The following is a 25,930-nucleotide window of genomic DNA, read 5'->3' as shown; positions in this document are numbered from 1 at the left end:
CAACCAGACGGGGTTGAAGCACACACTACAGGGTGAGCTGCACTCACACACCAGACCTTGCAGACAGCGGTGAACAGTACAGATGCAGAGCACTGTGCACTAGCGCTGCAAGACCAAAAAAATTTCTCTATCTACTCCTATATAGTGTGTTTGGAACCAATTTAGCTGAATACGGATGGAACCACCACACTAATAGGAGATATCAGGAAAAATTATGAATTGGCAAAAAAGGACAATGTATGAGGCAGTGACACACACTGAGTGCACTACAACCAGACGGGGTTGAAGCACACACTACAGGGTGAGCTGCACTCACACACCAGACCTTGCAGACAGCGGTGAACAGTACAGATGCAGAGCACTGTGCACTAGCGCTGCAAGACCAAAAAAATTTCTCTATCTACTCCTATATAGTGTGTTTGGAACCAATTTAGCTGAATACGGATGGAACTACCACACTAATAGGAGATATCAGGAAAAATTATGAATTGGCAAAAAAGGACAATGTATGAGGCAGTGACACACACTGAGTGCACTACAACCAGACGGGGTTGAAGCACACACTACAGGGTGAGCTGCACTCACACACCAGACCTTGCAGACAGCGGTGAACAGTACAGATGCAGAGCACTGTGCACTAGTGCTGCAAGACGGAAAAAAATGTCTCTATCTACTCCTATATAGTGTGTTTGGAACCAATTTAGCTGAATACAGATGGAACCACCACACTAATAGGAGATATCAGGAAAAATTATGAATTGGCAAAAAAGGACAATGTATGAGGCAGTGACACACACTGAGTGCACTACAACCAGACTTGGCTGAAGCACACACTACAGGGTGAGCTGCACTCACACACACAGACCTTGCAGACAGCGGTGAACAGCACAGGGAACTGTGCACTAGCACTGCAAGGCACAGTGATTTAGAAAGTAGCTTGGGTAAAGCAGTATAGAGCAAATAGGTAGCTAAAACTGTCCCTCAGAACAAAAGCGTCCTATCCCTAACTGAATTCACAGCAGAGTGAGCTCAAAATGGCGGCGGTGGCTTTTATAGTGCATCATGACATCATTTCAGCAGCCAATCACAGCCATGCCATTAGTTAAGATGCCTACATGCCTAACAGGATGTGCCCACACTTCTTAGGATCGTCATTGGCTGAATAAAATGAAAATGTCTCATTGCATTATGGGAACTTCCGATTCCGGTATACGATATTGCAAAAGTATCGGAATTAAGTATCGGAATTCCGATACCGCGAATATCGGCCGATACCCGATATTTCAGTATCGGAATGCTCAACACTATTTATAATGTTGCAGGCTTGCATCAGGCAGTTTCTATATCTGCTTTACCATAATGAAGAGTGATGACACATGCAAGACCATCCATTCTCAAATCAGTGATTTTCAGTTAGAGTACTCAAGATATAGTATTTGTTTTCTTACATGTGAATTCCACGTTTTAAAGAAATTATGGAAAGAACTTTGGAGTTATGTTGTGATTTCAAATGCAAATTGTTATGATTTCTATTGAAACTTTATTATTTCTTTATTGATACTTTACAGAGATGATTAAACCCGCAGGGATTTTAATTCGGCAAATCTCTTATATTTATCAGGTGATTTCCATTTGCATCAAAGTTATACAACGCCCTAAAAATGTTCCTAATTATGCTTTAGGGTCACTCAAGACTCCAGAGTATGATAAATAAAGAATGTAAAAAAACAAAATTAATACTCACCTCAACACTCACCTGTCCTGACACTCCAACAGTTCACCATTCGAATCCTCTGCGCTTCTTCTTTTTTCTTTCCTCATCTCGTGCATCTTCTTTGTCCAGCTTCACTTTTAGCTGCAGCTTCCGGGGTGATTAAGCCTCTGATATCCCTGTGCACTGTGTCGTCATGGCGCACATCGTGATGTCAAGACATTATGCCATGTCACCCAAGGCCTAGTTAGCTCACTAGAGGATGCACGTCTGATGTGCTGCAATGTCATGGTATGCATGAACAGCAGAGGCCTATTTGCTCCAAAAGCCATGGTCCAGAATGAAGCAGGCAGAAGAAAATATTCATGAAGGAGTGGAAGGTGAAAAGAATAGGAGTGGGGGATCAGATGGCAGAACAGATGAGTGTTGAGGTATTATTTTAGAATATTTTCCTGGCCATCTATGGTTCATCAAATTGGCAGTCAGCCTGCTGCTCATTTGAGAATTCTGGCAGTGTGAATTGCAAAAATAGTGTAGTCTAGAAAATTCTAATTTTTGTAAAATTCAAAGAGAATTAAATTCCATTTGAATAAATTTGCTAATTTCTAATGCTTGCGCAATAATACCATATGTACCCAATCTCTATATGTATCAACTACACAGTTCAACTTCATGTGAAATAAAGGTTTATTTTTGAAAGATCATTTTCAATTTAGCATTTGAGATGAAATACGTTTTTCACAGTAGGTTCAATTGAAATATACGAAGATCTTTCTTCTTTCCTTTTTTTTCTTCTAGATATTACCTGTAATTACTTTTTACAATCTAATCAATTATTATCACAAATCTAGTTTACAAATTATACTTTGGCTTTTCTAACAAAAATACTTTGAAGCTTTAATTTACTCCCAGCTATGAGGATAATTTCAGTATTGGTAGGCTGATCAGATCTAACAGATATTATTAGAAATTCCATTTAGAGTATATCTCATATTTAATTGACAACCTGGGAGAAAATTGCTGTGTAAGCTACCATATCAATTTACTTTTATGGCTTTGTTGTATTAATGATAATAAAAAATAATAAAAATGTGCAGTTTCATTAAACTTTATTTACAAAACAAGCGCCACTGACTAGAAAACTTTCTATTATTGCAGCCAAGTAAATTTTGCAGCTCATAAACCATTCAAGGCCAGATTGTTTCCTAAATTTGTTTGTCATTCTTGACTTAAGTGTACAAAATGGTTAGAATGTAAATGAAACCGATGACCTTCTCTGTTGGCTGTTGTCACCAGTTGTGTTATACAAGTAGTAAGCTACTGTATGTGTTTATGCATAATTCACACAATTAATATAGAGTAAGCTGTTGCAAGTTTTCTGTTTCTTTCTTTCTGTTCATTCAAGCAATGAATTTAGAAATTCTGCTAATGCGTTAAAAAATGCTAGCATTAAACCAGCAATCACTCAGGTTCTACTTATAGGGGCTTGCAAAAGTTTTTGCAATCCGATTTGTGTGTGATGCATCACCACTAAATAGTCTAAGTTGGTGTAGTGAAGTGAGAAAAATATAGGTGTAAATTAAATTTATGGAATCAAATAACTAAAAATTGGCATGTGTATATGTATTCATCCCTTTTGTGATGAAGCCTCTAACAATTTCTGGCGCAAGCAATTACCTTTATAAGTCACATGCTAAGTAAAAGGAAGTCCACCTGTGTGCAATCTAAGTGTCAAATGGTCTGTCAGTATATGCAAACCTTCTATGAAAGGCCACAGAGGCTGCAACACCATTAAGCAAGAGACACCACTAACCAAACAACACCAAAAAAATATTCCAATGTCTGAGGATCCTCCAGAGCACCATCAAATTCATTATCATCAAATGTAAGGAACATGGTACCACAACAAACTTGCCAAGATAGGGCCGCCCACTAAAACTCTCAGCCCAGGCAAGGAGGGCATTAATCAGATAGGCAGCGAAGAGACCAAAGGAAATCCTGAAGGAGCTAAAGAGCTGTATCTGTCCTTATGACCACGATAAGCCATAGACTCCATAGTGGTGGCCTTGGAATAGTTGGCAGAAAAAAAGCCATTACTTACACACAAAATTGTAAAGCTCATTTTGAGTTTGTGGGAGACTCACCAAATGTATGCAGGAAGGTGCTGTGGTCAGATAAGTCCAAATTTGAGCTTTTTTGGCCAATGAGGTAAATGCTATGTCTGGTGCCAAATCAACACAGCTCATCACCCCAAGAATACCATCCCACAGTGAAACATGGTGGTGGCAGTATCATGCTGTGGGGAAGGTTTTCGGCAGCAGGGACAAGAAAAATGATCCGAGTCGAGGTGAAGATGGATGGCACAAAATACAGGGATATTCTTGAGTAAAATCTTCTTTTCAGTCTGACAGTAAATTGCGGCAAAAAGAGGTTCTACAAAGTACTGACTTTAGGGGGATGTACACTAAAGTCTTCAGTGAAATTCCATGTTGCGAGCTATCAAAACACAAAAAATACCAAGGGGGTGAATACTTTTGCACGCCACTGTAATTGTGTTATATTATATTATGAGCTTGCTTTCATTAGTGTGCAGGAAATTGTGAAGCGAGGAGGAGAGTTGCGATTATCACCTATTGTAAATAGTAGAACCTGTGTTATCTACTTTATTTAGAGATGTTACCTTTCATTGAAATCTTGTCGGTGATAATAATGAGATTGCATAAAAGTCTTCTGTGCAGAACACAGGGCAGCATAGTGGCTCAGTGGTTAGCACTGCTGCCTTGCAGCGCTGAGGTCCTGGATTCAAACACCACCAAGGACAATATCTGCAAGGAGTTTGAATGTTTTCCCAGTGTTTGTGTGGGTTTCCTCCGGGTTCTCCGGTTTCCTCCCATACTACAAAGACATACTGATAGGGAATTTAGATTGGGAGCCCCAATGGGGACAGTGCAGTTAATGTCTGTAAACCGCTGTGGAATTAATGGCTCTATATAAGTGAGTAAAATAAATCAATAAAATAATAAGTTTGTCTAGAATAAGGCCTAGTGTCCAACAACCATTTTATGTGGTATTTTACAAGGTCTCCACGTACCGTTTTTTACTTATATCACACTTATATTTACTTATATCACACATACTGTGACAGTTTTTAGAACTTTAACAATTTTACATTTATACAATTTTTAATTCACAATGGTTCTATTTATTCTGTAGTTTTACCTTCATGGTTACCCACATCCTATCTATGCTTGTTAGACATCCATTTCCAAAACCATGGGTATTATTAAACAGTTGGGTCATCTTTTGTGAGTATAGCAATTTACTTTCTTCTCAAATAGTTTTCCTTAATGATTTTGAGTATGTATGATGCATACATACCCTCCGGTCCTCGGTCAGAAACCGGCGAATTCCCGAAGTGCACAGTGCATGTGCTGGGGAGATTCATAAGTCTGCAGTCACACTGCAGTAATGACTTATAGTGAAGGAAATAATTATTTGATCCCTTGCTGTTTTTGTAACTTTGCCCACTGACAAAGACATGAACAGTCTATAATTTTAAGGCTAGGTTAATTTTAACATTGAGAGATAGAATATAGAAAAAAAAATCAAGAAAATTACATTGTATAAATTAGATACATTTATTTGCATTTTGCAGTGAGAAATAAGTATTTTATTCCTCTGGCAAACAACTCTTAATACTTGGCAAAAGGCAAAACCTTTGTTGGCAAGCACAGCAGTCAGACTTTTTTTGTAGTTGATGATGAGGGTTGCGCACATGTCAGAAGGAATTTTGGTCCACTCGTCTTTGCAGATCATCGCTAAATCATCACGATTTTGAGGCTGTCGCTTGGCAACTCGGAGCTTCAACTCCCTCAACAAGTTTTCTATGGGATTAAGGTCTGGAGACTAGCTAGGCCACTCCATTACCTTAATGTGCTTCTTTTTGAGCCACTCCTTTGGTACCATGGCTGTATGTTTTGGGTCATTGTCTTGCTGGAAGACCCAGCCACAACTCATTTTTAATGTCCTGGTGGAGGGAAGGAGGTTGTCACTCAGGATTTTGCGGTACATGGCTCCATCCATTCTCCTATTGATGCGGTGAAGTATTCCTGTGCCCTTAGCAGAGAAACACCCCAAAAACATAATGTTTCCACCTCCATGCTTGACAGTGGGGATGATGTTTGTTGGGTCATAGGCAGTATTTCTCTTCCTCCAAACACGGCGAGTTAATGCCAAAGAGCTCAATTTTTGTCTCATCTGACCACAGCACCTTCTTCCAATAACTTATATTTTATAAGAATAATTAATAAAAAAAAAAAAAAAAAGCAAAAAATTAGCAAAATAAAATAGTGAAAAAATATATAGTGTAAAATAATTGTTCCAAGCATATGCCAACAAAGAGCATTGAAGGACTATCAAAAGAAAAAATGGCAGAATTTGTGTTTTGGTTGTCCTTTACTTGTCGTTTATCTCATATTAACTGATGGAAAGTTTTCCACCTAATGTATCTGAATGGTAGCGACATTTTATTAAAATCACAAATCAATGACACAGTAAGTCAGGTAAAAAATTTATTCATCTCTAGTCATCACAATTCTCACCAAGTGACCTTAGATAGACAATTCATGATATATAATATAAAAATTGTACAGCTAAGTGCATATGTATACAGAATAAAGCCCAAGTTCAGTGTTGTATTAAATTTATGGAAATTTAGAAACTATAAAACACAGGATGACTGAGTGAAGCCTCTGCGGCTTTGCTTAGATATCTGTTTATCCTTTCCGTTTGTCTGTTCCGTTTAGAAGAAAAAGTCCACTATGCAGAACTTTTCTTCCATTCTAAAACAAAACAGAAATCAGGCACACTTCATATAAATCAATAAGGTTCCTCTGCTTCTGATTGAAACAGGAATATGTAGGATGCTAATTCGATTTATCTCCTCTGTTTGTTCTAAATGGAACTGACAAACAGAAAGGATAGACAGACATGTGAACAGAGCACTTGGACCTAGAACAAAGTGATTACTATTTGGGTGAAGTTTACATTGGAAAATGATCAGAAAGAATGGTAGTGCAAGAGTAAAAGAAAAAAATAAATATTCTCTAGTATAAGAGCTATGTGACACAGGTAATTTAGATGCAATGACACAGAACACAGAGCAGCCAGTTCAGGGTTAATAAACAGAGGGGGATTTATTGTAACAGGGTCAATCTCCACGCAGGGAATAACAGGGGAAATATGGGGACAACAAGGGGAGTAGCAGGTAACAGGCTATAACCAATGATCCACAGTTTGGCTAAATGTAGCAGAGTCGAAACGGTTGTAATCGGCAGTTTTACACTTAGCTGACTCTTATTCCCCACAAGGCAGTTGGCGGCTGATGCCGGTGTTATTTTCTTCTGGCTTCCCTGCCTAAACAATGCTCTGTCTTCTGGCGGCAGCAAGCGGTCTCCAGTTTGACCCGCTGAGCCCCCAGTCCATAACACTGCACCTCACTTGCTTAGCTCCACGGACCCTGCGTCTCTTCTCCCTCTAGTCGGGCTTGACTCCAACTGTCAACTGCCTGCTTTTCCACACAAACCTCCTTTTTCTCCCTCTTCCTAGTCATGCCCCCAGCTCCCCGGTCACCTTACTCCTGAGCTCTTGCTCTGTACATGCCCCCAGCTTCCCGGTCACCTGACTCCAGTGCTCGCATTCTGACTACCCCCTGCAACCAGCGGCACGGCCCCATAGTTCCAGATCCCTTGTTCTGAAATTACTTACACCCCGGTCTTCCCCCTTACAGCTACATGGATTTCAGGAAATACTGAAGTCTTTTAGACAGTAAAATTGTGCAACTAATGTCTAACACTCAAGAAAATAGAGTTTAGGCCTATGGAAGACTAGCTAATGGCAAATTATTATCCTCTGATAAGGCCACATTGATTTATATGTATTTTATTGCTCATAATGTGAAACATTGTCAGTTTTAAGGTTCTGGTGACAGATAAAAGAGTGAACTAAAGGTTAATGGATGAAGATCAGTGAATATGCCACTCTTTCAATAATGATGCAGTAATAGAAAAAAATTGAAAAAAAAAGATGTTAATTGCTCTCTATATTTATGCCAGGTATAGCTGATAATGATTTCATATTGTAGAAGTATTGTATAACTGGCTGAACAAAAAGCAACAGGCAGATATCAGGAAAGGTTTTATTGATCATTGTTAGAACACAAAATTACATTTTATTCAGACATTTTTAGTCTCTACTAGCAGGAAACATAATTTTCTTACTCTTGTAAGCTAGGTGAGTTGAACAACAGGTTTCAAGTATCTGTAGCAGGTAATAGCTGTCTAATACCTGACAGATTCTACTAATAGTCATATTAGCTTTCATGGTGCTGCATTTAGTACCCAGTGGCCACCCAACTGAATATCCAAAGAATCCTCCCCACCCCTGCTAATCAGGACAGTCTCTGTAGTGTGCATTCCCCCACCTCTGAAAGACTAACTAGCCAAGAATTATATGATCAACATGTATCCTATTCCGCACTGAGTCACGCTTTATGTCTTGGAAGAAACAATTGACAGATATTGGTCTGGTGACCACATGGGCAACACCATGAAGAGGTCTTTACGAAGGATTGTCACCCCAGTCCTACACATGAGATTATGGTGTGGCATAATTTACCATAGCCAGACACCTCTAGTCTTCATTCCAGATACACTAACGGCTAGGCGTTACATTGATTTGGTAATGGAAGCAGTGGTATGGACCTTTTTCCAAAGAGTCAGAGGAGACATTTTTTTGCATCTTGATTATTTGCATACACAAGTGAATTCAACATGGCAGAATTTTCCTCAGATAACCATTAATAACCTGAGTGGTAGCATTCCAAGGAGCGTATAAGTGCGAGTATTTCTGTACATGGTGCTCTCATATTCAATCCTATGATTTTCATAATTCCATGATTTTTCCTTCTTAGTATTCCAACTTTAATATCGTGGATATATTATATATATATATACTGTATATATATATATATATATATATATATATATATATATATATATATATATGTATATATATATATATATATATATATATATATATATATATATATATATGTGTGTATGTATATTACATACCATGACATGGTATAAAGATGATTTAATATTTCATACTTCATATATATGATAATGTAATATAATTTCAGAATATATTAATATTTCATACAACTTATTATCATACTTTTGGAAGCTGTATATTATAGCCTCTTTTTCAAAATGTATAATATATCCAAGAGTCAGTGATTAGGTCTATCCTTTGATACAATACATCTAAGGCATGTTACTGTAGGGGTCTTCATATATATTAATTGGATTTGTCCTTGTAAATAACATAATTAACATAATAAAATATCATATCCTGTACTGTAAGTTGTTTTGCATTACCTTTATGATAATAATATTGGGATTAAGTCTATAAAGAAGAAATGGGTAGATGTTATGATGTTTCAGGTAATAATAATTAGAAATAAGCAAATAAACTAAAATTCAGAGGTATTTTTATTTATTTCTTATATAGGGCCATCATATCCTGCAGCCCTCTACAGATATTTTTATCATGGTCCCCATTGGGGCTCACAATCAACATTCTCTATCAATATGTCTTTGGAGTGTGGGAGGAAACCACAGAGCCCAGAGGAAACCCACACAAACACTGGTAGAACATACAAACTTCTTGCAGATGTTGTCCTTGGTGGTATTTGAACCCAGGACCTCAGTGCTGCAAGGCTGCAGTGATAACAACTGAGCCACCATGCTGCCCTGTGTGGTGCACAGAAGACTTTTATGCAATCTTATTATCACTGTCCCCTCTGGGGCTCACAATCTACATTATCTATCAAAATGTCTTTGGAGTGTGGGAGGAAACAAGAGAACATTAAGGAAGCCCACACAAACACGGGGAGGACATACAAAGTCCTTGCAGATGTTGTCCTTGATGGTATTTAAACCTAGGACCCCAGCACGGCAAAGCAACAAGGATAACCACTGAGCCACCGAGCTGCTTCGTCTGAAGTTAAATTTCCTATTGTAAAGTCATATTTCCCTTATTTAGGATAATGCCATGTAAAATGGAGATTTATGATGAAATATTTTAGCTTTCATTGTCATGTACTGTATGCTCAAAATATTCAGCGTAATAGAAAATGTTCTCATTGGAGAAATGCTGACTCATATTTGACAATCATTTCATGAAAATAAGAATAAAAGCAAAATCAAGATATCTGGTGTGGCAATAGGGCACATCTAATCCTTCCCTTAAATTTTGTCCATTTTAATTCCCTATTTGGATCGGCAAAATGTAAAAATATAAATGTTAAATTATTTAAAAAAAAAATAACAGCATTGATTGATCGCTATGGCAACAAAGTTTTACTTTTAGACAGTTTTATAAATCTGTCTGTGGGCCCCATTAGAAGAATGTAGATAAAAGTGATCCAAATCGATACTATGACCTATCCAATAGCTTTCTGACACCATTTTGTAAGATAACGCTTGAAAAAGATGTGTACCCTGCTATATTACTAGTGCAATCAGGTTTGCCTACTTGACTTTTAATATTTTCTGGACAGGTTATCAAAATGACCTGAAAAACCTGACTATATTTTTTACGGACACATTGGAAAACCATAATAAATCATTATGAGTGACCGATGTCTACAGCCCATAATTCTGATATGAAGACATCAGCTGCATTCACTGTGAACTGTAAAATGATGAGAATTACAATCATAATAATCTGTATTAGTTACTTCAGCTTAAAAAACTCGTCAAATTTTTTTCTTACGGAGAGGCCAAAAATGTGACTTATTTTTACGAAATGTCCTAGAATTTCTGGACGGTTGTGAACCCTGACTGCAATACTGTAGGAACACTATATATTTTAACAAAGTCAATTGGCAGATAAATCTACTGTAACTGGATGACACTTAGTCAGATACATTTTTTTGTATACAGTATATACAATATTCCAGAAAAAAATAAAATGGCACCATAAAGAGATTGTTGCCAAATCACAAGTTAACCTCTATCAACAGTTGGATCCCCAATGATCCCAAGAATAGTGTCCTGCAAAGCCCTATCTTCAATGCTATTTGCATAATGCAGGCACTAATAAACTTTGCATTAATATGGCAAACCTCACAAATAGTTTAGTACCGTGCAGTGCACTGAGCTAATTGAATAGGCCAGTGTTAAGAGGATGGTTGCAACAACTTTATTAAAATGGAAAGCGACCGAACACCCACTGGGAAAGAATGTAAAACAACCAACTAAGGTATAAATCCCCCTAGTGTTACTACACACCGAGATGGGAAAGGATTCGCAATATCTCCATTAACTGCACGGGAGATGTGCGACAAATAACGTAGCCGTAGCTCTGTTGACTGCACAGAGACTACGCAGCAGGCGCTAGGAAGTGTGTGTGACTCACGCCGGAGTGTACGTGCTCCCAGCCGGTGTGTGACCGGTCTGCGGAGTAACTCTCAAAATGGCTAACAGTCAGTGCCAGGGATACGGAACCTGCAGTCTGCTCAGGGTGTATAGCAACACCAAGCCAGAGCCAGACTGCCAAACGGGAACTACCTGCCTAAGCACATCTAAGCCTGCCTAAGCGACCTGTGCTATTCAGCCGAGCGCACTCTGGAATCGGCAAGTCACGGAGAAAGCAACTAGGGAGCACGTGAAGCCTGCCTAAGTGACCTGTGCTAATCAGCCGAGTGAACTCTGGCATTGGCAGGTCACGGAGAGAGCAGCTAGGGAGCACGTGGAGCTCAAACAGACAAGCATCCACACAAGAACACAACTTAAACGGAATGATCAGAGTGCACTGCCATGCTTGTGGTGAGGCAATTTAAAGACTAAGCCCTGCCCACAGTCGCATAATTGGTCTCACTACTGATGACATCACCCGCGGCCAATCAGACAGTACTGGGTAACCGGATCAGCTGACACCAAACCACCAATCACGGTCCGCCATGTCACGGGCATGCTCAGTGCAGTGCACCCTGGACTTAGGCTGTAGCAGCCCTGTTCCCCTCTGCAACCTATGCTTAACACTACTAGGACCAAAGACCCAAGAAACAGCTTGTACATCTCATGCACTAGCTAGGCGTTGGGACCGACGGTGATGCTGAGCAGCATCTGCCCCAGCTGGACCAGAATAGGAGACCACAGAATCCACTGATGATTCTGACCCAATTTCAGATCTGCCTGACACCTAACATCATCCCCCTCCACTTGATGCTCATATTCCTCAATGAGCAGAGGAGCATGAATGTGGTCCATCGGTTCCCAGAAGCGATCCTCAGATCCATGACCCCTCCAGTGTACCAGGTAATATTTTTTTCCACGAACCATCTTAGACCCCACAATCACCTGTACCTTGAGATCATCACCCCTAGTGTCTGAAGCAGGTTGGGATTCAGAGAATTTTGTCAGGCGAACGGGCTTAAGGAGAGACACATGAAAAGTGTCGTGAATCTTCAGGTGTCGTGGTAACTGTAAACGGTACACTACGTGATTTACTTGGGCCAAAATTTTGAAAGGGCCAATAAAACGGGGAGCAAACTTAGCAGATTCCCCATGTCCTCTGATATTGCGAGCCGCGAGCCACACCCTGTCGCCCGGAGAGAATACGGGGGCTCCATGGCGATGAGTGTCAGCCGACTCTCTCATCCGATTGTTGGAAGCCAATATAGCATCCTGGTTATGGTTCAAACCTCTCGTGCCTCCAAAGCCCAAGCTCTGACCCCAGGTTCCCCAGAGGAAACTGGCATAGGAACCGGGACACGCGGATGCTGGCCATTATTCAGAAGAGACGGAGTCTGACCTGTGGAGTCCGCCACTGCATTGTTTAGAGCAAACTCTGCCCAAGGAAGCAATATCGCCCAATCATTATGGTTGGCAGAAACGAAATGGCGCAAGTATGTCACAAGCATCTGGTTAGTGAGTTTCACCAGACCATTGGTCTCCAGGTGATAGGCCATAGAAAGATTCAGTTCAATGCTAAGCAAATTACACAATTCTCTCCAGAACCGAGAGGTAAACTGTGGACCCCGATCACAGACAATCCTATCAGGCATTCCGTGGAGATGGAAAGCGTGACGAATGAACAGTGATGCCAGAACCCGGGAAGAAGGAACCCTAGAGAGAGGAACCAGGTGAACCATCTTAGAAAAATGGTTAGAAACCACCCAAATTGTCGTGTTTCCCCGGGACTTAGGTAACTCGACAAAGAAATCCATCCCAACCTGCTCCCAAGGTCTATCTGCCTCAGTTAACGGATGAAGAAGACCAGCCTGCCTCTGACGGGACGGTTTATTTCTCGCATAGGAGACACACACTTGAACGTATTCCTTAACGTCCTGGGGCAACCGAGGCCACCAATATGACCATTGGAGAAACTCCGTGGTACATTTGACCCCAAAATGACCACTGATATAGAGGCATGTGCCCAGGAGAGCACCTCATTTTATAGATTAGGAGGAACGAACGTCCTCCTGGGAGACACCTGGTTTAGGGACACTGGAGCTACCATCCGCATACTCTCCGGAGGGACGATAAGCCTGGGCTCGTCCTCGTCCTCAACTGTATCCATAGGCCGGAACAAAGCGTCCGCCCAAGGGTTCTTCTCCCCTTTTAGAAAGTGAATGAAAAAATTAAATCGGGAAAAGAAAAAGGCCCACCGGGCCTGCCTCGGGTTAAGACGCTGCGCCGTCTGTAGGTACGAGAGATTCTTATGATCGGAATATACCACAAAAGGTTGTTTAGCTCCCTCCAAGAGGTACCTCCACTCCGAGGTATCTTAATAGCAAGTAATTCTTTGTCCCCAATCGTGTAATTCCTCTCTGCTGGAGAGAAGGTCTTGAAGAAGAAAAAACATGGTCTTCGTCAACCCTGTTCGTTCTTTTGACAGAGTACTGCTCCTGCTCCTACAGAGGAAGCGTCCACCTCCAGAAAGAATGGTGTGTCAACATCCGGGCGATGGAGAATGGGAGCTCTAGAAAAATAGGATTTAATCTCCCGGAACGCCTCAGATGTCTCCTTAGACCAATTCTTGGGATTTGCACCCTTCCTCGTTAAAGCGGCCAAAGGAGCCACCAGTGTGGAAAAATGTGGTATGAACTGCCAGTAGTAGTTGACAAACCCCATGAAGCGTTACACCGCCTTAAGGGAATGGGGCTCCTGCCAGTTCTGTACCGCCACCAACTTTTGTGGGTCCATGGCCAATCCCTTACTGGATATGATGTAACCCAGGAACGGTAGAGACTCCCGTTCGAACTGGCATTTCTCCAGCTTACAATACAGAGAATTTGCATGCAAGCGTTTGAAAACTCTGCGAACATCCTCTCTGTGTGTGGAGAGGTCCGGGGAAAATATAAGAATGTCATCAAGATAGACTACCGCAGAAGATAGCAGCAAATCTCGAAAGATATCGATGATAAAATCCTGAAAAACAGCGGGGGCATTGCATAACCCGAAGGGCATGACGAGGTACTCATAATGACCATCACGAGTGTTAAAAGCCATTTTCCACTCGTCACCCTCACGGATTCGCACGAGATTATATGCCCCTCACAGGTCCAATTTTGTGAAGATGTTAGCCCCTCGCAACCTGTCAAACAGATAAGGGGCAGAGGGTATTTATTTTTGATGGTGATGGCATTTAGTCCTCTGTAATCAATGCAGGGACGTAAATCACCCTCTTTCTTCTGGACGAAGAAAAAAACAGCTCCAGCAGGAGAAACCGATTTTCTGATAACCCCGAGCCAGGTTCTTTTTGATATAATCTGACATGGCCTGTGTCTCGGGGACAGACAGAGGATAAACCCTACCGCGAGGCTCCGTGCCGGGGGCTAAATCAATAGGACAGTCATACGGTCGGTGGGGAGGTAAAGTCTCTGCAGCCTTTTTGGAAAAGACATCTGCAAAACTCTGATATTGGACAGGAAGAGCGGCCAAGTCGGTAGAAGGCTCTGAGACTACCCTCCGGGCGACTGTAACCATACACTGAGAAACACAACTCTTACCCCAGGAAGAAATTCTCCCCATATTCCAGTCAATGTGTGGAGTGTGACAACGTAGCCATGGAAAACCCAATAGCACCTCATCCAATCCACCGGGAATCAAAAGAAAGGAGATAACCTCCCGGTGACCCTGAGGAAACAATATGGTGAGAGATTTGCGTGTCCAGCAGTGAACCGTTGACTACTCTAATGTTCATTGGTTTTGGAAGTAACTCCATAGGAATGGCGTGCTTCAGGGCAAACGTTGATGACAAAAAATTGCCATCGGCGCCAGAATCCACCCATGCCTTGGCAGTAACCGTGGTTGTTCCGAAGAGCAACGTCACCTCATACAATAATTTGGAGGAAGAAGCCCCAGAATCTAACACACCTCCTCCAACGGCGGTTAAACACACTCGTTTCCCGACCGCTTGGAACCCTTATTAATGGGATACTAAAAGAGATGTGCTGGTCGGAAACGAGGGGACCTAGACTTAGTCCGGGATATATCCATAGCCTCAGACTCCGGGTCGGGAGCCGCAGGTTTGAAAATACAGTACAGACCAAAAGTTTGGACACACCTTCTCATTTAAAGATTTTTCTGTATTTTTATGACTTTGAAAATTGTACATTCACACTGAAGGCATCAAAACTATGAATTAACACATGTGGAATTATATACTTAACAAAAAAGTGCGAAACACTTAAAAGTAGCCACCTTTTGCTTTGATGACTGCTTTGCACACTCTTGGCATTCTCTTGATGAGCTTCAAGAGGTAGTCACCGGAAATGGTATTCACTTCACAGGTGTGCCCTGTCATGTTTAATAAGTGGGATTTCTTGCCTTATAAATGGGGTTGGGACCATCAGTTGTGTTGTGCAGAAGTCAGGTGGATACACAACTGATAGTCCTACTGAATAGACTGTTAGAATTTGTATTATGGCAAGAAAAAAGCAGCTAAGTAAAGAAAAATGAGTGGCTATCATTACGTTAAGAAATGAAGGTCAGTCAATGTGAAAAATTGGGCAAACTTTGAAAGTGTCCCCAAGTGCAGTTGCAAAAACCATCAAGCACTACAAAGAAACTGGCTCACATGAGGACCGCCCCAGGAAAGGAAGACCAAGACTCACCTCTGCTTCTAAAGATAAATTTATCCGAGTCACCAGCCTCAGAAGTCGCAGGTTAACAGCAGCTCAGATTATAGACCAGGTCAATGCCACATAGAGTTCTAGCAGCTGACATATCTCTACAACTGTTAAGAGGAGACTTTGTGCAGCAGGCCTTCATGGTAAAATATCTGCTAGGAAATCACTGCTAAGGACAGGCAACAAGCAGAAGAGACTTGTTTGGGCTAAAGAACACAAAGAATGGATGTTAGACCAGTGGAAAGTGCTTTGGTCTGATGTGTCCAAATTTGAGATCTTTGGTTCCAACCACCGTGTCTTTGTGCGACGCAGAAAAGGTGAACGGATGGACTCTACATGCCTAGTTCCCACCGTGAAGCATGGAGGAGGAGGTGTGATGGTGTGGTGGTGCTTTGCTGGTGACACTGTTTGGGATTTATTCAAAATTGAAGGCATACTGATCCAGCATGACCACCACAGCATCTTGCACCGGCATGCTATTCCATCCGGTTTGCGTTTAGTTGGACCATCATTTATTTTTCAACAGGACAGTGACCCCAAACACACCTCCAGGCTGTGTAAGGGCTATTTGACCAATATGGAGAGTGATGGGGTGCTACGCCAGATGACCTGGCCTCCACAGTCACCCGACCTGAACCTAATCGAGATTGTTTGGGGTGAGCTGGACCGCAGAGTGAAGGCAAAAGGGCCAACAAGTGCAAAGCATCTCTGGGAACTCCTTCAAGATTGTTGGAGGACCAATTCCGGTGACTACCTCTTGAAGCTCATCAAGAGAATGCCAAGAGTGTGCAAAGCAGTCATCAAAGCATAAGGTGCCTACTTTGAAGAACCTAGAATATAAGACATATTTTCCGTTGTTTTACACTTTTTTGTTAAGTATATAATTCCGCTTGTGTTAATTCATAGTTTTGATGCCTTCAGTGTGAATGTACAATTTTCATAGTCATGAAAATACAGAAAAATCTTTAAATGAGAAGGTGTGTCCAAACTTTAGGTCTGTAGTGTAGGTCAAGAGAAAGAAGTTGCCATCCGTAACCGAGCTCTGGAGACCTCCAGCTCTAACTTGCGTTCTGCATGACGCAAATCTATTCGGTTAGCGAGAGTGATTAACTCTTCCAGAGAGGTTGGAATTTCTCTGGTAGCTAGAGCATCTTTAATATGCCCAGCCAGACTCTTCCAGAGCACCGGGATTAGCGACCGCTCAGACCAATCCAATTCTGCCGCTAAGGTTGTGAACTGGATGGCATAGTGGCTGGCGGTGGCCGAACCCTGGACCAACTCAAGAAGCTTAAGAGCCATATCATGCATGACCTGAAGACCTAGGAAAACACTCTTTATGGCTCTAAGAAAGAGACCCGCATTAGCCACTACCGGGTCATTCCGCTCCCACAGAGGGGTAGCCCCCTCCAAAGCCCTGTGAGAAAGTAACGAGATGACAAAACCCACTTTGGCCCTTTCGGAGGGGAACCGTGTCTCCATCATCTCTAACTGAATGGACCACAGATTAATAAAACCTCTGCAGGATCTTCTGTCGCCAGAAAATTTTCCCGGGATAGCAAAACGGGGTAATGGGGCAATAGCTGCTGCCGCAGCATTCACCGCAGCCGTGTTAACAAGATTTGCCGCCTGTGAAGCTGCCTGGGTAGCTACTGCAGTGAGATCAGCAACCGGGTCAGTTTGTTCCAGAGTCCTAAGTCTGGCCTAAAGTTGTTGTATATAGCGCTGCAATTGCTGGTTGTCAGCCATGTTCGGCTAGACTCTGGCGCTCTGATACTGTTAAGGGGATGGTTGAAACAACTTTATTAAAATGGAAAGCAACCAATCCCGGGGTCCGCGATGCTGCCTAGGAGACTGCGGCCGAACACCCACTGGGAAAGAATGTAAAACAACCAACTAAAGTATAAATTCCCCTAGTGTTACTACACGCCGAGATGGGAAAGGATTCCCAATATCTCCGTTAACTGCATGGGAGATGTGCGACAAATAACGTCGCCGTAGCGCTGTTGACTGCACAGAGACTACACAGCAGGCGCTAGGAAGTGTGTGTGACTCACGCCGGAGTGTACGTGCTCCCAGCCAGTGTGTGATCGGCCTGCGGAGTAACTCTCCAAGTGGCTAACAGTCATTGCCAGGCATACGGAACCCGCAGTCTGCTCGGGGTGTATAGCAACCCCCTTGCCAGAGCCAGACTGCCAAACGGGAACTACCTGCCTAAGCACATCAAAGCCTGCCTAAGCGACCTGTGCTAATCAGCCGAGCAAACTCTAGCATCGGCAGGTCACAGAGAGAGCAGCTAGGGAGCACGTGGAGCCTGCCTAAGCGACCTGTGCTAATCAGCCGAGTGAACTCTGGCATCGGCAGGTCATGGAGAGAGCAGCTAGGGAGCACGTGGAGCCCAAACAGACAAGCATCCACACAAGAACACAACCTAAACAGAATGATCAGAGCACACTGCCATGCTTGTGGTCGGGCTATTTAAAGACTAAACCCTGCCCACAGTTGCATAATTGGTCGCACTACTGATGACGTCACCCGCGGCCAATCAGGCGGTACCAGGTCACCGGATCAGCTGACACCAAACCACCAATCATGGTCACCATGTCACGGGCATGCTTAGTACTGTGCACCCTGGACTTAGGCTGTGGCAACCCTGTTCCCCTCCGCAACCTATGCTTAACACTACTAGGAACAAAGACCCGAGAAACAGCTTGTACATCTCGTGCACTAGCTAGGCATTGGGAACGATGGTGATGCTGAGCAGCATCTGCCCCAGCTGGACTAAAATGGGAGACCACAGAATCCACTGTTGATTCTGGCCCAATTTCAGATCCAGCTAACAGCCAGCACCTGTTTTGAGAATTGGTACTTCAGTATTTTGGTAACATTCCCTATTTTACACCTCCGCCAGAAGCTTCTGATGTATGGTACTTTATAGACATAGAATGGCATAGGTTAGCCATTGACTTTCGAATGTGTTCCAAATTTCTTCAAAAAATTCTGATTCGGCAGAATTTAAAATTTTTGGAGATTTGACTTGAATGAGTCCAGCAAAATGGTGGCCCCATGTGATGCTACGTCCAGGCTAGACAATCAGGACTAAAGAGGGAAGAGTGAATGCTGATTCTTAGATCAATTTGAGGCAAGTAAAGGGCTGGGTAGGAAGCTGTAGTAAATGTAGTACAGTTGGGTATAATCTTGTATGGTTTTTAACCCCACCCTGGTCCTCCATTTATGTTGATTTAGGGTCTGCAGAGACCTATGAGCATAAAAAATGTATTTTGGGGTATATACGATTCTGCTAGATAATTAAAGCTATTCTGCCCCAAATGAATTTTGGGATATTCACCCATGCCTACTTCCATTGTATAATCATATACCAGCAAATATACTTGTAGCATACACTTTTCTATACTGTACAGTAAAAGTAGGAGAAAAATATACCGAATTGCACCATTATATCCTACAAGAACTTTCATCCAGAATATACTGTACATTTAATATGGTAGCCTATGGATAAATTCAGCTTGCTTGCCAATAGCTTGCCAAGCATAATTGCCATGTTTTAAAAATGAGATGTGAACAAAGCCTTATATGCACAATTTTCATGTAACAATAGAAACACATCTTTAAATGATTTATATTTTTTAGTAAATTATGTTATTTTGCAAAAATATATATATATTTTTTTTTGGGGGGGGGATTCATTTTATTCTCCAGTATTTTCCTTATGCTCTTTTTTTGTTCTTTTTACAGGAGCTGGACTATGAAACAAAATCCAGCTATTCACTGAGAATAGAAGCCTCAAATAAACATGTGGACAATCGATTTCTCAGCGTTGGTCCGTTTATGGATACAACAACAGTGAAAATTACTGTAGAAGATGTGGATGAACCTCCAGTATTTTCTCAACTGTTATATACAATGGTGGAGTCTGAAGCAGCAAAAATAGGCAGCAGTATAGGAACAGTAACAGCGCACGACCCAGATTCTTCACACAGCCCTGTGAGGTACGATTATTTTTGACTATCTTTCATTATTTTCATGCCAAAAAAAGGCAATCACTTGCTGCGAATGACAATAATGCAGGCTCTGACCCTATTTTCTAATCAACATCACGAGAGCAACCGGATTTATCACTGAAATAGACCACATTCGGTATACAAAAATGTTAATTAAGTCTTGGCTTCCATAAATGTTTTGTAAATGTTCCTACTGTGTGAATGTTCTCGTTGTGACATTCATTCGTCATATATATATATATGCATTAAACTAGTAGCATCAATCTTTCTGTCAGAAGAACTACAAAATGAAATGAGAATCTATCCGAATATGAGGATAACATGACCTAATGAGATGATAGACTACATACATATATTCATATTAATAGTAATAGTAATATTACTTAGCTTCCTCATTCATTCATGAAATCCATAAATTTACTTTGAATATTTAAAGCATAGGTACGTATGTTCACAGGGCAATATATTTGAGATGTGCATTACTGTATAGACAATTCCCAAATATAATTTCATTAGCTAAATTGGTTCTGCTCAGCAAAGCTCTTGCACCCATTACAAAATCTATAACCCAACCATGTGCTATTTCTCATACATACAGTTGAAACCAGAAGTTTGCATACATTGTATAAAAAGACACATATGCATGTTTTTCTCAATATCTGACATGAAATCAGAATAAACCTTTCCCGTTTTAGGTCAATTAGGGTTACCATAATTTTTAATATTTGCCAAATGCCAGAATAATGAAAGAGAGAGAATGTTTTAAGGCATTTTTATTACTTACTGCAAAGTCAAAAATTAACATACACTAAGACTGCTATCTCTTTAAACAATTCTGGACTGCCCATATGATGATGTCATGTGTTTGTAAGCTTCTGATAGTTTTTTCGGCAACTGAGTTAATTAGAGACACACCTGTGGATGTATTTTAATGCACACCTGAAACACACTGCTTCTTTGTGTAGCATCATGGGAAAGTCTAAAGAAATTAGCCAAGATATCAGGAAGAGAATTGTGGACTTGCACAAGTCTGGCTCATCCTTGGGTACAATTTCAAGATACCTGAAGGTGCCTCGTTCATATGTACAAACAATTTTACGCAAGTAAAAACAAGATGGGAATGTCCAGCCATCATATCGCTCAGGAAGGAGACAGGTTCTGTGTCCCTGAGATGAATGTGCTTTGATCCGACATGTGCATATCTACCCAAGGACAAAAGCAAAAGACCTTGTGAAGATGATGGCAGAAGCTGATAAGATTGTTTCAATATCCACATTGAGACAAGTACTGTATCAACATGGGCTGAAAAACCACTCTGCCAAGAAGAAGCAATTACGCCAAAAAAAAAAAATAAAAAAGCCAGATTAATGTTTGCAAATGCACACAGGAGCAAAGACCTTAATTTTTAGAGACATGTCCTGTTGCCTGATGAAACTAAAATTGAGCTTTTTGGGCACAATGACCATCGTTACATTAGGAGGAAAAAGGGAGAAACTTGGAAGCCTAAAAACATCATCCCAACTGTGAAACACGGGGGTGGCAGCATCATGTTTTGGGGTGGTTTTGTTGCATGAGGTGCACTTCACAAAATAGATGGCATCATGAGAAAAGAAGATTATGTGGCAATACTGGAGCAACATCTCAAGATATCAGCCAGGACGTTAAAACTTAGGCGGAAATGGGTCTTCCAAATTGACAATAACCTGAAGCATACTGCCAAAATAGTAACAAACTGGCTTAAGGATAACAAAGTAAATGTTTTGGAGTGGCCATCACAAAGCCCTGATCTCAATCCTATAGAAAATTTATGGGCAAAGCTGAAAAGGCAGGTGCGAGCAAGGCGACCAACAAACCTGGATCAGTTACACAAGTTTTGTCAGGAGGAATGGGCCCAAATTCCGACCAACTATTGTGAGAAGCTTGTGGAAGGATGTCCCAAATGTTTGACCCAAGTCATTCAGTTTAAGGGCAATCGTACCAAATACTAATGAAATGTATGTAAACTTTTGACTTTACAGTAAGTAATAAAAATGCCTTAAAACATTCTCTCTCTCTCATTATTCTGGCATTTGGCAAATATTAAAAGTTATGCTAATCCTAATTACCTAAAACGGGAAAGATTTATTCTGATTACATGTTAGATATTGAGAAAAACATGCCTATGAATCTTTTTATATAGTGTATGTAAACTTCTGGTTTCAACTGTATGTCTTCTCTTGTGGCAGAGAGGAATGTGTGTTCTCGCAGCACTAAAGAGCATTTGCTACCCCTACAACCCTTATAATGAAAGCTCCACTGCTTGAGACAGATCGGGACCTAGAGCAGGATAGTCACAGTAGCGAACACAGTCTGCTGGGATGCAGCAATAGTCGAAGGGAGTGCTACATCAGTTCTCATAGGAAATTAACATGATTCAATTATTTATGAATTAACCAAAAGCATCAGGGTTTCCAATAATGAGCTAATCTACATACTGCAATTCTTGGTCTCAGATCTTGCTTTGCCTCGAGAAAGTCAGCGCCCATGGGAGGGTTTTTTAAACCTTTTTTTTTTCAAATATGTCTGATGGACATTCATAGACTTGGTGGCAAAGTCAGTGCATTCAGATTAGGCAAATTATAGTTTAAAATTAAAGTGAATCTGTCAGCTGTTTTTTTCTATGTAATATGAGGACATCATGATGTATAGGTTAAAACACTAAATTCAGGGATGTGTCACTTATCAGGCTGTGTTATGTTTTTTACTTAAAATTAAAGTTTTATCACCAGGATATTATCCCTGCCCAGAGTGTTAGACTGACCATGCTCCCTGCTCTGATAAGCAGCTCACTGTCAATATACAATGTACATAGAGAGCCTGGCATGGGCAGGGTTAGCTTTCTGAGTTCTCCTTTTGCTACATCTAAGAACTCTGATTGTGTCAGAACTGCTGCACCCAGTAAACTAAGTGACACATCGCTGGAATCAGGGTCTCTTTTCCTACATTATGCTGCTCTTAAATGAGGTAGCAAAAGCCTGGTGACAGATTCCCTTTAAAAAGAGTATTACTTACCTACGGAAAACTTTTTGTGCCATCAACCTCAACATGACCACTAAGCAATCAGAATGACTGCAGTAGTCAAATGTTGCTGACTTGACATCACGAATACAGCCCTATCAATGATAAGTAATGCCAAGTCTTTTTTCATTAATATTTTAATCTATAAGCAGCCTTGTGTTATTAATAATAGGGAAGGAGAGAAAGTTGAAAGCAGCAGAATGTTTATAGAAATTAGGATGATTTTTGAGTGCCTGAACAAGTGTAAACTCAACCCAAGTCCTCTTTAAGATATTGAGCTGTCATTTTGTATAATTGAACTATCTTACATTTCCCACTTTGATGGTCACATATCATTGTCAATTTTAATTTTCCCAATAGATGATAAAAGTAGTACTATTCTATCTCAGAACGTCTAAAAATAAACCATCAATGCAAAAATGTAACCTCATCAACAGGCACTTAATGGCGTTGTAGATGTTGCTTATGCTTTAACATTTAGGTCACAATCTATGTTTCAGGCTCAAAACTTTAATTTTTGCCTCATTGATCATGTGCTCATGGGGAAAATTAAATTATTTCTCATTGTAAAAGGTTTCCTTCAGGCCACAAAATGGTAGACACATTGACATGTGAAATTGAGAAAAGCATCAACTGTGCAAACGCTCTACATAGTGTGAAATCACCATATATTATCTTTTACTTTTACCATTTGACATAGCACAAGAACTGACAGCATAATGAACAAAGGAATTAGCAGATAAATTGATTGTACTGAGTCTAAACACGCATTAGAGCCTATTGTGTTACTGTGCATACTCCTATTGTTGTCAAGTAGAAGGTATTACATACAATTACCAAAGGCTATGTCTCCTAATACAATACTGAGCTATTTATCTCAGCATATGATAAAAAGGAAATAAAATACATATAATAATGAATATGATGGCACATATCCCACCATTGCTAACTCATTATGACAAATGCCATAAGCAGAAGCTGTCTTGATATCCTTAATCTTCTCATCACTGCAAAATAGTGAAACTGTATCCCTTTGGTGCAGGGTATTGATCTTAAACGGTGGCTTTCCAAGTGTTACAAAATGCATGTTTTGATTGTCTGTCAATGCACAAAGAGACAATGGTTAGGGTTTATAAAAGCCGTATTTTAGGCCATACTCTTTTTTTTACTAAGTCAGGCACTTTTACAGCATATCATGCCCATTTTTGAGCATGATGAAGAAAAGTGTCTCAAACACATATTATCTTGTTTTTTGGATTATAAGACACACTTTTTTCCCAAAATTTTTTTGGTGAAAATGGGGGTGCATTTAATAATCTGAATGTAGCTTAGGGGGGCTGTGGCTGCGGTGAAGTGGGGTCCCAGAAGGCAGGGTCGCTGCTGCAGGAAGCTGGAGGTGGCAGGAGTGGGGCAATGCTGCTGACCCCGGGCTGCCAGAAGGGGGTGTTTGGCAGTGCAGGCTATTGTGGGCCCCGGGATTTCACAAAATGTTGGCGTAGTCCCCGCACTTCCCATAATTTTCACTGCAGTTGACTCCGGGAAAATGGCCGTCGGAGGTGGTGTATGCATAGATTGAGCTCCCAATATCTCCTCTCCCAAGATCTCAAAATGCCCATGAGTCACCTCTGGTGGCCATTTTCCCGAAGTCCACAGCAGTGAAAACGATGGGAAGAGTGGGAATATTTTCTGAAAGCCTGGAGCCTGACGCAGCCTCGCACCAATGATCACTCCCTCTTCCCAGACCAGAGCCCGCAGAATTGTCCCACTCCTGCCGCCACCACCAGATTCCAGCAGCAGTGATCCTGCGTCCTGGGACCCCGCTCCACTGCAATCGCTCTCCCACCACCGGTAAGCTACCGTAAATGTGGACTATAAGACACAACACCATTTTATTAAAAAATGTTTTTTCCCATTTTCCTCTCCAAAATTTGGGGAGCGTCTTATGGTCTGCGGCGTATTTCTTTTGCTACTAACTGAATCCGAATATTAGCTTATCAGCTTGTTAAATTTCACTGAGAGCATTACACTGGATAACCAATAAAATTATAGTGTAGTGGAATAAAAACATTTTTTTTTAATGAAAGACTGTGAAAATGCAGCATTGCCATCAGACAGAACATACAGGTATAGTCATAATTTCCTTTCTACATGGGTTAATTCTCTATTTTTGGGAAGTAGATGAAGGAAGATATTTAATTTTTTTAAGCCAGTAAGTTATTTTTTAAAATTGTTTTACTCATTTAAATAGTAACCACAGAGATGCCATTTATTTTTTATCCGTGAAGTTCCCACGACTATGCACGGTAAAGCAACACGGCACCATTGAAGCCCAGTGCTAAACTAGTGCTGTGGTCTCTTCACTCTCTGGATTAGTAAGGATCCCATGAGAAATGAGATAATCCACCAAAATACACTCAAATTTGGTTAATAAATTTGATTCACAACTAATTCATTTGAAACAAGTCAAATTAGCCTTTTAAAAACATTTATTATGGTCGCAAGGTTTCTCAAAATTTCTGAGCATGATAAAAGTAAGGTTGAAAAATAAAAGTAAATAAATATATATATATATGTATATATATATATATATATATGTGTATCTATATATATAATATTGGCACCCCTGCAATTCTGTCAGATAATACTTAGTTTCTTCCTGAAAATGATTGCAATCACAAATTCTTTGGTATTATTTTCTTCATTTAATTTGCTTGCAAGGAAAAAACACAAAAGAGAATGAAGCAAAAATCAAATCATTGATCATTTCACACAAAACTCCAAAAATGGGCCAGAAAAAAGTATTGGCACCCTCAGCCTAATACTTGGTTGCACAACCTTTAGCCAAAATAACTGCGAACAACCGCTTCCGGTAACCATCAATGAGTTTCTTACAATGCTCTGCTGGAATTGTAGACCATTCTTCTTTGGCAAACTGCTCCA

General features: G+C 40.9%; 1 protein-coding gene across 2 annotated transcripts in view; it reads left to right on the top strand.

Annotated features, from left to right (window-relative positions):
- LOC141265647 (cadherin-7) overlaps positions 1 to 25,930 on the top strand; it is a 471,557-nt gene that overhangs the window by 366,050 nt on the left and 79,577 nt on the right. For both annotated transcript variants that reach the window (XM_073678971.1, XM_073678972.1), the window contains exon 7: positions 19,668 to 19,921. In XM_073678971.1, the coding sequence (XP_073535072.1) occupies positions 19,668 to 19,921 (254 nt within the window). The remainder of the gene's footprint in view (positions 1 to 19,667; positions 19,922 to 25,930) is intronic.

The sequence above is a fragment of the Phyllobates terribilis genome, unplaced genomic scaffold, assembly GCF_046119375.1.
Source record: "Phyllobates terribilis strain yellow unplaced genomic scaffold, ASM4611937v1 Scaffold_4__5_contigs__length_816908805, whole genome shotgun sequence".
Taxonomy (NCBI): domain Eukaryota; kingdom Metazoa; phylum Chordata; class Amphibia; order Anura; family Dendrobatidae; genus Phyllobates; species Phyllobates terribilis.
Note: the sequence above shows the minus strand (reverse complement) of the source record. Positions and strands in the feature narration are given on the sequence as shown.